The sequence below is a fragment of the Malania oleifera genome, chromosome 2 (genome assembly GCF_029873635.1).
Source record: "Malania oleifera isolate guangnan ecotype guangnan chromosome 2, ASM2987363v1, whole genome shotgun sequence".
NCBI lineage: Eukaryota > Viridiplantae > Streptophyta > Magnoliopsida > Santalales > Ximeniaceae > Malania > Malania oleifera.
This window is the reverse complement of record NC_080418.1, coordinates 81,614,540-81,626,641: the sequence shown is the minus strand read 5'-3', so window position 1 is coordinate 81,626,641 and position 12,102 is coordinate 81,614,540. Positions and strand designations below refer to the sequence as shown.

Sequence of the window (12,102 nt, the reverse complement as noted above, 5' to 3'; positions counted from 1 at the left end):
ATTTTCTTTCTATTATAGCGAAGGACATATGTGTTCTCATGTCCTTGAGTCACACCTAAATCATCCAACCAAGAACCAAGGAGCCAATCTTCATAGGTAGGATATCACACCAAACATTAACGAAATATTCACCCATTTGGATGGGAACCAAACATCTTTCATAAACATGTACAATAGAGTTATCAACCCAAGATGTCACATAAGGCCTTGGGTGGGGTTCCACCGTTCCAGATGAAGCTGCATTTGAGTGACTCCATTTAAGGAAACCACATTCATTGGGCATTTTCCATCAATGACAATTTCGCAAACCTTTTCTCCACACTTGAGAAAGGTGTGGAAAAGCTTGAAATTGCGCCCAAAGTATGATAAATGACATTCCTTTGTCCTATAATTTGTCACCTTGTTGCTGAATTTATGCATACATATTTATGTGCTGCAGCTTTTTATCATTAACAGCCTTTTAACACAATTTCCCACAAGCCTTGCTCCCAATTTCTCAAAAACTATCTTCAACTCATCTTGATATTGGTTGTCCTGCTGAAAAGGAATGAATTCACAAAGAAAACTCACAAATTACAGCCGTACAATGGAAAAACCTGATTTTTTGATGCTGACAGCGACAATTTCTAGGGTTTTGTGCCAAATTATCGTGCTTGCTTACAATATATTGTGTCCAGGATCAAAATATCAAGCTGCAGATCAAATTATTGTGGAGAAACTCAAAATATTGTGACTGCAGGCAATTTCTCATGAGACAGGAAGTTGCAGAAGTTTGTGGGAGACTTTCTCACATGCTTCACCGGTGCGTGGGGTGTGTGAGATGCCTGCGGCGAAATTCCAGAGATGAAACTTGGGTCAAGGGGAGATCAGGGGATGAGGATTTTATTGGTGGTGGCGGTGTTATGAGAAAAGCACAGGATATCAGAGTTTTCAAAGTGCCGACGGCTGAAGAAGTTTTGGCTGGCGTGTGGGGGTCCTCTGCTGGTTGGACGATGATGAGATTTTGAGGGGAAGGGGTTTCGGGGGGTTCTGTTTTTTGGTGATCTGGGTGGTGTTGCAGGATGGTCGCTGGAAAGTGATGTTCGAGATTTGGGGACACGACTGGAATTTCTGCAAAGTTCAAAAACTGCCTTTCGATGGGGTTTTTTTTGTTGTTTTGTTTTTTTTAACACTGAAATTTCAGAACTTAAATTATGAGATGAGAGAGTAATAGAGAAGGAGAGGTTAATGGAGATAATGGGAGAAGAAGAAGAAGAAGAAGAAAACGAAGAAGGAAAGAAGAAGAAAAGAGAAAGAATTGAGAAGGGAGGGTTAATGCAGAGCAAAGAGTCAGAGAACAGAACAGAGGCAGAGCAGAAAACCAGAGAACAAGAAGAGAAGAAAGAAGAAGCAGCAGCAGAGAGGGAGGGAGAAGTTACGGAACAGAGGAGGAGAAGGAAAGAAGAAGAGGAGAAAAAGCAGCAGCAGAGGGAGATAGAAGTTGCAGAACAGTTGGGGGGGGGGGGGGGGGAAGAAGAGAAGAAGAGGGGTAAGAAGAAGATTGAAAGGAAAAGATGGAGGCATTGAAATGGAAGAAAGAGATCGTGGTTGGGCTCTGATACCAAATGATGCAGGGGCAGCATCAAGGTTCTGCATCCATGGGAGAATTTAGAAGAAATAGAAGAAAGAAAGGGGGAAGGGAAGACAGAGGAGATACTAGGGGAAACTCACATTCAATTCAATAATTCAAATTCATTAACAACTGCCTACAACATGGCTTTCACACACTGTTTATAAGAAAGCCTCTTTACATGAAATTACACATAAACCCCTAAAACTACATTACATTGCAAACATACCCCTACTTTATACAAATATTAAAAACAACCCTCAAAGACACATAATCCTATACTAATTAATAGTAAATACACACAAGAAACTACAAACTTAACCCCACAATTCCTTAACCCAACTCTTAATTGTTTTCCAGCAAGGATCTTCCCAAGGTCTTACTTCTTGTCCCATATCACATGCATATATTGATATATGTACAACAAAAAAAAATAGTAGAATGCATTTAAATTTTAGCAATAAAAAATTCATATTTCATGTGCATGCTTTCCCTAAACAATAAGTGAAGTCAAGAAAAATTAATAACAGAACTTTTTGTTGTTTAAGGGAAGGAATCTAGGAAAAATTAATAAAGAACTGAATTTTTGGTGTTTCTCAATTTGTATTTCATGCATACACTTTCTTTGATTAAAAATTTTAAAGGTAACTTAAAATAAAACTAATAAAATAATTGAACAAACAACGAAAAAAGATGAACCTTTGAATCTTAATTCTTAACAACAAAGCGAAATGTGAGTACCACTTTAGCCAGCCAGTGTTCTGTCCCTTCCCTTCTTCTCAATGGCAGAACATTATACCCCTCCAAGAGTGAAGAATGGTTTTGTGGAGGTGACAGAAGACCTAAAGTTTTATGAAGGTAACGAAAGACTGAAAGTTCTGTTTTCACCACTTTCTCGGCACAGAACCGATGTAGAAAAGCAATAAAAAAGGAAATGCTGTCTTTCCTTGAGGTTTTAAACCATTTGAGTTTGACACAATCTAATTGGCTTAGAATTGTGTGAATTTCTAGATTCAGATTGACTCGTCAGATTCAGGCGGTGAATCAAAAGATTCAGCAATGATTTGGTTGTATTTTGATTCTTTAGTAAGATTCTAATTGATTTGGCGTGGAATTGATATGAATTGTGTACTTTGAATCATGAACTGTAAGATTCTATCAACTATGGCAGTATTGATGATTGTCTCAGGCATGAACCTGCATGAACTTCTGTCATTCACAATTAGTTAAAACTGCTGGATCATGTAATGATTTGTTTCATTTGTGTGTGGGTATTTGTATGTACAGAAAGCTGCATGATACTCTGAAAGGCAAATAATAATTTTTGATATTTTTGTATTTAAAATATAATTAAACTTGCATAGGCTAAATTGGTACCTCACTTCAAATGTATATTTATATATATATATATATTTAATATCAAAAGTCCACATGTTCAACCAATCACTTATCCATAGTTTGATTTGGTAAAAGTTTTTAAGAAAAATATTTGTGGAATGGTGGCATCACGTCATTTCCCCCTACCAGTACCAGGTCGATACATCATCATTTTTCAACATCTCACTGCCTGCTAAAAAGAGTGTGTCCCCATTGTTGGAAAGCATGACAGAATACATTCCAAGTGGGTCCCACTGCTGCAAAATGATTTGATTTGGTTCTGGTTGGTGGCAGACACGCAAATTTTTCTTAGAGAAAAAAAAATATGTATTATTTCAAGAATGTGACCCTGCAAAATTTCACCAATTAATTGTTCTTAATTTCTCTGGTATTTTATTTTTGGAGACAAATAGAAATCTATTTATTTACTGTACTCCACTAATAAATGACGCATTTCACTAGGGGACAGCCTAATGTTTTCAGTGTTTCACAATGAACAAGTGGAAAAAATTGAGTCTGCCATTAAAAAAAAATTCCTTGAATTAGTTTTGAAGAAGAAAGCATGCTTGGATAGAAGTGGCATGTGGGATAGCAGTGAGTTGAGGTTGGCATGGTTGAAAGACAAGAGCTAGATGTTGTTAATGTAATTCTAGTATGAAGAGAAGGTTTGAAACATCTGTTAAAGCATAAAAAATTGAGTAAAAGCTCATTTTTTTTCTCTGATAAATCACAATACATACCGAGCTTTACAGAGAGCTTTGAATTTGAAAAATAGAAGATAAGGCCGTCAGACTATCTTATTAGAGATTACATGTTTACCACAATATCTTTATTTCCAGCAAAAGAAACTTATTTCCACCAAATGGGGAGGTACAACTACAAACTTTAATGAATCTTTGAGGATATGGCAACTGAGATGTGGAAAAAAATGACTAGGAACATGGTCTTAAACTTCGGTAATTGCACTTCGAATTTCAAGAGGGTTCAAAGCAAAATTCTGGTTTCAATTTCCTTTTTTGAAAAATTTCAGCTGAAATTTCAAAGATTGATTTTGGAAACTTTGGCTGAAACTTTGGATATACTGATCAAAATTTTGGATGTTTGTTTCAAAATTATTCACAATCATCTAATTTAATATTTCCCAAAGTTAGATTCATTATTTCCACAATTCACTAAGTTTCTGGTGTCTCTTTCCATATCATAATCTAGAGTTCTGTTGAAATTGAAATTTAGTCCTTGACTAGGAACAAGGATGCCTTGAGACTCTGAGTGGATTAATTTCTTCCTTAATGAAATCATCTTCTTTGGCTAAAAGAAAAAAAAAAGAACTTTGAATGGATTGACTGTTGAAAGGAGGAAGGTTTCACTTCTTATTTTCACTTTGCCGATGACACTATTATTATTATGAAAAAGGATGATTTGGAAAGTCTTAAGAGTGCTTTAACTTTATTGCAAGTTTATGAAATTGTTTCTGGCCTTAGGTTAGTTTGTTCCAGTCTAGTTTGGCGGGTATAGGTTTGGGTCTGGATCCATGAGAACTTTCTTGTTATGCTCCATTAGTTGGTTGCAGTTTCAAGAATGGCCCTTGACATGCTTGGGGTTTTCCTCTCTTTCAATTGAGCTTAGGGCAGGATGGTATGATTTCTGTGTTTGCAGTTGATTTGGGTGGCCCTCTGGTTTCTCTGAACTTTCATTTTGGAAGATCTATAAATGATATAGAATTGATGGAACTTTCCTCCTTCTTGTCATTATTGAACATTTCCATCTTTCTTCTGCTAGGGATACTCAGTCTTGGGCTTTGGATCATTCAGGGGTTTAACTTTTGTAAATCTGTTTTTGAGTTTTTGGTCCGTTCCAATCCTTGTTTTCTTCTATACTATCTGGAAGGCCAAAGGTCCCCCAAAGATTAAGGCTTTCATTTCGCTGACTGTGCTTAATAGAATCAATGCTAATAATCTGTTGCTAATCAGAAGACCTTTGAAGGCCTTTTCTCCAGATGTTTGTGTGCTCTGTTATTTGAATTCTGAACCGGCATCTCATTTTGTTCTTACTCTCTGATTTTGCTTGGAGCATCTGGAATAAATAATTTGGAGTGTTAGGAGAAGCTAGGGTTTGTCTAGTGTTGGTGGAAAGAATGTTGGCTATTTCTTTTGAGGGTTTTGGAAGAATGAAGGATAAGGCTGTTCTTTGGAAATGCGGTATATTTGCAGTTCTGTGGGGTTTATGGTTGGAGCGTAACGCATGTATTTTTTCAGGGAAAAAATTGAGTTGGCAACTGGTTTGGGAAGATTCAATACTTGGCTGCTTTATGGTGCATTGGCTTTGGAGGAAAAGAGCTAGCTTTTTGGAAATCAAGCAAGATTGGAGGAATTTTTTGCTTTGACATTTCATAGAATTTATTTGTTTTCTTAGTTCCTTATTCTGAATTTTTCCAGAATTTTGATGGGAAATGTCTTGTTCTCCATTTTGTAAATTCTTCTCTTGTTAATGAAATTTTTTCTTTTTCTATTTTAAAAAAAAAAAGACATACTCAGGAGTTTCCTTGGCAGTAAATACATGTTCTATTTCTTTTAATGACCCCTTATCTGTTTATTTATTTTATATTTTTTTTGTGGGGGGGGGGGGGGGGGGGGGTTTGCAGTGGGAGTGTTTCATTTTGTTTTCTAGCATTCCTATTCATATATTTATTTTTTCCCCATGTTTAGGACTTTGGTGTGTGTCCGTGAGAGGACTGAGAAGATTGAGAGGTTTCAAAGGATCATTTAATTAGTTGGGAGATTTTGAGGGGCCTAGGTCTTGAGGTGGATTTGGTATAGGAAATTTGGTGTCCAAATGCATTAACTTTTGTGGTTTTCTTTTTATTGTTGCTTTCTTTTTTTGTATAGGTGGATTTCTTATGTTCTTTTTTGTTCATTCTTTTTTTTATAATGAAATCACCTTATTTTTTATTTTTATAAAAATTCCTTTTATTTTGCCTTTTGTTTTGTTTTGTTTTTTCTTTCTTTTGTTGTTTTTTGTTTTATAAAAAAAATATTCTAAGGAGAGATTTCTAGTGTTAGGGCTATAGGAGGAGGGGATTTTTTTTATTTTTTTGAAGTGTTTATGGGGACCTAAAGTCAATCTATGGTCTTGAGAGTTAACCCCAAAAATCTGACGGTCGATTGAAGGTGATCCCTAAAGTCAATCTATGGTCAATCTGAGCATGCAATCCATATCATGTAGATTCATGCATTATTATAGACCAAATAATAAAATCAAATGCAATTACAATTCAAAACATGTCTTCTTCTTCTCCTTTGCTCTTTGACATCATGGAATGCGCCAGATTTGTGCTTTAAGACTTGCCTTGGCTTCCATATTCTCTTGATCTTATGTGTTACTTGAATTATACCTGTTCACGCACTAAAACACACACATAAGAGACACTCAGCATCAAAACTGAGATCGGACTCAAAAAGCCAACATCGTGGAAATTTAAGACCATGATTACAGTAATGTAAGAGGGAGTGTTGAAGAGAAGATTAAACTTGATAACAAAAAATTTAATTGCACTTGTAGATTTCGATATCTTGGATCTATTATAAGGGGAAATTGAAGAGGATACATAGAGTTAAAGCAAGTTGGGTAAAATGGAGGAGTGCGTTAGGTATGTTTTTTTGATTGTAGAATACCCTTAAAATTAAAAGGAAGGTTCTATAAGACAGTTATAAGGTCAACGGTGCTTTGTGGATTATAATGTTGAGTAACTAGGAAATAACATGTACAAAAAGTAAAAGTTGCCGAATGTGAATGTTAAGGTGGATGAGGGGTATAACATTAAAAGACAAATTGAGAAATGAACATATACGTAATAAATTAGGCATAACACCAGTTGAAGACAAGATAAGGAAGGGGCGGCCTAGATGAGTTGGGCATTTAAAATGCAGGCCTAGTAGCGCACATGCGAGGAGGAGTGAGTTAGTTATTGTTTATGATATTAAAAGGGGTAGGGATAGACCTAAAATAACCTGAAATGAGGTAGTGAGGAAGGATTTCCTAGCTTTTAAATTAGAAGAAAATGCTCTTGATCCGGTGAATTGGTGGAAAAGGATTCATGTAGTCAAATCTGCCTGGACTTTCTTCTTGTTGTTTTTTTTTTTTTAAATACTTTTTTATACTTTTTTTATGGGTGGGGGGTGGGGAGAGGGTGGTTGGAGTGGGAGTGCTGGCATGTCCCGTTGGAAACTGAGTCCCTTTGGCATAAGGTGATGAAAAATACGTATGAATTCTAAGAGAGTGGATGTGATGCTTAGATTATGGGAGTACTGCTCATACCAACTTATGGAAATTCATCTCTTATATTTTGTCAATCTTTTATATCTTTGACCCGCTATAGTTTTGGGGATGGATCTAAAATTTGGTTTTGGGAGGAATAGTTTTCCTTGTTAGTACTCTTTTGAAGAGAATATGTTATTTTAGTAATTGGGTTGTGCTAATGGAGGCATTTTTGTCCTTAAGGATTTATTATTATTAATAACATATAAGAGGGTAGACCTGGAGCTGTAGGTAGACTTCAGGAAACTGCTGCGCAGTTTTCTTTCCATTTTCTCCTTGTCTCTTCCCTCTTCTATTTTCTCCTTTTCTTTCCTCCATCTCTGACTTTACAACAGTTCTCACTCTCTACCTTGATGCCCCATTCTTAACCCTTATAGTTTGGTCAACTCTTCAATTCATGGAATCTTTAGTCCTGTCATTTTAGTGACAGGGAGGCAGTTGAGTTTAGCTCTTAGTACTATTCTTGATTCATGTTGGATTTCTTATTTTCTTGATAGGAGGCCTTGGTGTCCTGAATGCTTTGGTTCTTTCTCCTATAACTGTTTTTATGTGCATCTTGTTCGGACTTTGACTTATTATTCTATCCATTCAGAAAAATTCATTTGGAAGTCCAAGGTTTAATTCAAAGTTAGGACTTGTGTTTGGTGCTTGATGCTCAATGATATAAATACTAATAATTGTTTGTAGTTAAGGAGGCCTAATTCGGCTTGCTCACCTGATTTTTGTGTTCTGTGCAAGCAAAGTAGTCAAACTAATGCCTACCTTTTTATTGCCTCTTTGCTTGGTGCTTGTGGAATTCTCTCCTTGGCATTAGGGAGTAGTTGGGTGTCTCCTAGTTTTGTTTTTCTTTTGAGATATAGGGATTTTTGGATGAGGAAGGAGTGCATAGTTGTTGGATTGTGCTTTGTTTGCTACCATTTGGTGCATTTTCTTGGAGTGGAGTGCAAAAATTTTTAGTGTTGATTATCTTCCCATTGCAGGTATTATGGGAGAGAGCGATGTTCTTTGTTCTAATTTGATCTTCAGTACTGGGAGCTTTCCTGTGGTTCCTTTCTCTTTCTTTGCATTCTTCTTTCTCTATTGCATAATGCATCTTCTTTTGCTATCCAAAAATTTGAGTCTTCCATGATATTAATTCTTTGAATTAGGTTTTATGGAGAAAGTATATAGAATAGAAGTGTCGGATGAGGTAGCAGTGATTTGAGCTTGGGATAGGCTGTGTGGAAAGATCAGTACATTAAGTGCATCATAGGTGAAGTCAATGATCATTGATACCGTCATCAATGTTATTATAATAGTTATTATTGCTGTTGTGAGATTGGAGAGCTCATTGACTTTTTATTTTTTGGGTATTCATTTTACAATATTTATTTTCCCAGGTAGTGGCAGATTTCTCATATGGCTTGCAAAAAGAAATCCAAATTTGGGAAATTATTTGGGGCTGGAAATACGGCAGAAAGTACGTAAACAAGGTCCTTGAACTATTTTAAAAACTCCTTACAATTCTTGAATTGAATCATTGCACAATTTCTTGGTTAATTTATACCTTAAACTTCTGAGATTGTGATGACTTGATTTTACATGATTATTTGGATTGAATGAATGCATAATTGCTTTGTCCTCTCACAGCCTTAAGTTTTGAGATTGTGATGACTTGCTTGTTTCATGATTTATTTCTTTTTCACATGTAGTTGGTTAAGCGTGCCAAGTTTTGGGTGAAGGAGCTGGCTCTTGGTAACATGTAAAGTTCTAAAACTTAATTCAGTGTCTAGCTGAAACATAAAGAGACTTGCTGATATCTTTAGTAATCTAATTATTTATTTGAAGTACAGACATTTCATGTTTGCAAATGCGATGGTTTCTTTTGAAGAGCTAGTATCCACTTATCCTGGACCCCTGAAAATGGTTTTGATCTTGGTGAGTGCACTCATTGTTCTGGAACGAGAAATATCTTCATATTGTTTATGTGAAGGATCTAATTGGAGTTATTTTTTTTTTCCAAAAAGTATGAAGCAGAATTGTTTTCAGTTTTATAGTTATCTTGGTCATATTTTATGTAGTGTCCAGATCCACATTTCAAGAAAAGGCATCATAAGAGGCGGGTTGTGCAGGAGCCTTTAGTAGATTCTATTGTGAATAATTTAATGCCTAATGGACAGGTATGCTCTCTCTGGGTATTCACTGAAGGCTGAAGGGGCTCGGGATAGTGTGAGAGGGAGTGTTTCATATGGATTTTTTTTCCTGTTCTGGATGATAGCAAACATAAATAATTCTCAGTTATCCAGTGCTTGGCCTAGATTTTTGAATGAGTTGTGTTTTGTGTGAACTTCTGGTGAACTTACTTGGCTGTTCTTGGGTCTCTAGAGAACATGATGGACTGACAGAATTTGAGTGAGGGCCAAATTCTGATTTCTGTTGAACACGTATAATTGACTTAAATATTGGTTGCAGCTTTCAAAAGATGCCGTCAGAATTTATATAGTAGGACAGCCCCTGTATCAATGTTTCCCATTCACATATAATAATGTATATTTGAATTTTTTAAATAATTTGTATGAAGAAAAACAAAAAAAAGAAAAAAAAAAGAAAAAAGAAAAAAATGTAAGCATTATGAAATAATGAAACATAGATTGTACCAAAATTTGAACTTGTTATATTACATCATTCATTCATGCAAGATGAGACATGTGAGCATGAGTGTGCTCTCATTGCAAAAGCTCATTGTAAATGATCTATGAACTTACCATCACATTTAATTAATGAACATGGAAACTGGGCATTATCCCAGAAGAAAATGAAAGAAGTGGTATGTGATTATTATTGAAATATTTTTTCTTCCTTTAATTCTTCTTAATTTAGTTTACTTCTATGAAGAAAAAGGTTTTTGCATCTTCAAGGTCACAACTGTGGTGGATTTAAAAATGCCTGCATTGGAGGAATGATGATTTGAAATCATATCATAGGGTGATTGAACATTGATCTTAGAATGCAGTCAAACAATTCACAGTCATTATGTTTATCTTTTATTTATGATTATGTCGTGCTTGAGCAGGTATTCGTACAGTCTGATGTGCTTGAAATGGCTCTTGACATGAGGAATCAGTTCGACGCCAAGTCAGATGCACTTCAACATATGGAGACCATCAACCCTAGTGTGCCTTGCGATGCTGAAGGATGGTTATTGATGAATCCGATGGGGATAAGAACAGAGCGAGAAATCCATGCAGAGTTTGAAGGTGCAAAAATTTACAGAAGAATGTACCAGAAACGGATATAATCTTTTATTTTTTCATCACAGCTCCTTATGAACGTATCTAGCCCTTCATTTTGCCAGTTTTTTCCTCTTATTAGATTGGCCTTATTTTAAGCTTTGGTGCTTAAATGGTTCAAGGGCTCCCAACTGGGCTGTGCTTTTAGATGCACAAAATCTGATGAGCTGTTGTTGTGTACTGTTTATTTCATGTTCTGTAATCTGTATTCTATAAAAATGGCATCTTGAATGTTTAACTTATTTCATGCAGTGTTATCTAGGTCTTTCATCCTGCACTTATTTTCCTGCTAGCAACCTGCAAAGAGAATTTCAACACACGGTTATGTATTTTTTTACATTCATATTTATCATGCATCACACAATTTTTCTTAAGGAATGATAAATTTATTTCTAGTTATAGGTTTTTAGGGCTTGTATTTCAATGCTGCGAGGACAGAATCCAGGTGGGCTGGCTTGGGATAAAAATATGAAGAGTGTAAATATAATAAATAAATTAATAAATGCATTTAAAAAGTTTGTTTTGGATAGTTTTAAGGTTGAAAAGAAAATCTTATTGGTTAGAAAAATAAAATGCAAGCAATAATATCATAATTCATAAGATGTTAAAAAAAGAATGAGTATTTGAAAAAAAAAAAAAGATATTCTGACTCATATATATATATATATGTGTGTGTGTGTGTGCGTGCGCGTGCGCGTGCTCGTGTGTTTCCACCACCCTTTCCAACACACACACAAGGTGTGGGTAAACACACTGTGCTTTACAATTAGGAATTTAGAGAAATAATAGGAGAATTACGTATAAATAATTGGAGGGTTGTAAATTCTTGAGTAGCTTTTAAATAAATATTGACATATTAATTTATAAAATTCTAGTTGAGAATTCTTTGTTTTAACTTTAAATTTGTAGAAGGAATTTAAGAGAGTTAAAAAAAATGCAAAAAATGTAGATTGAAAACCAACCAAATAGAGATGTGTGTGTGGCAAAGGCCAATCTTTGAATAGGGATGGGATCAAAGAATCTTTGGATTGCCTTAATGGAGTGGCGAATTCTCAAACCTAGGATAATATAGAAGATTGAGAAATGGGTTACTTAAAATTTAACGGAGTTGCTACTAACCTATTTATTCCATATGCAATTAGAATACCTATTTAATATACCACTAACTAATTCGTCACTAAACTACATTGATGAGTCCCTAAAATGCATAATTTTAGACCCATTGTTATCATTGTTCGGAGCTATGTAAGGTTTGTTGGTCTTTTTAGGAAATACAGGTTAAAACAAGGAATTAGGCATGTGAGACGCTAAAGGAGTATCTGGAGTACATAAAGCTTAAAGTTAGAAGCTTAGCCAAGCTCCCAAAGCCTCAGATCATCAAAGAAAAGAAAGTCTTTGTCCAACCAAGTGGCGTGACCAGCAACACAAAGGAGCGACCCAGTCTTCCACTGCAAATTTTGAAGTTCAGTTTGGAATCGAAATGCTGCAAGGGTTGACCAAGTGATCGACTATGTAACCTTTAACGGTGACCAG

General features: G+C 35.5%; 1 protein-coding gene across 2 annotated transcripts in view; it reads left to right on the top strand.

The window, feature by feature from the left end:
- The window catches only part of LOC131148900 (uncharacterized), a 40,050-nt gene extending 29,239 nt beyond the window's left edge, over nt 1-10,811 (top strand). The window contains exons 4-8 of one of the 2 annotated variants that reach the window (XM_058098862.1): nt 8,680-8,759; nt 8,992-9,041; nt 9,133-9,217; nt 9,361-9,459; nt 10,353-10,811. In XM_058098862.1, the coding sequence (XP_057954845.1) occupies nt 8,680-8,759; nt 8,992-9,041; nt 9,133-9,217; nt 9,361-9,459; nt 10,353-10,577 (539 nt within the window). In that variant the 3' untranslated portion in view covers nt 10,578-10,811. The remainder of the gene's footprint in view (nt 1-8,679; nt 8,760-8,991; nt 9,042-9,132; nt 9,218-9,360; nt 9,460-10,352) is intronic. The other variant, XM_058098863.1, reaches the window with a different exon arrangement.
- Nucleotides 10,812-12,102: the final 1,291 nt, after the last annotated feature.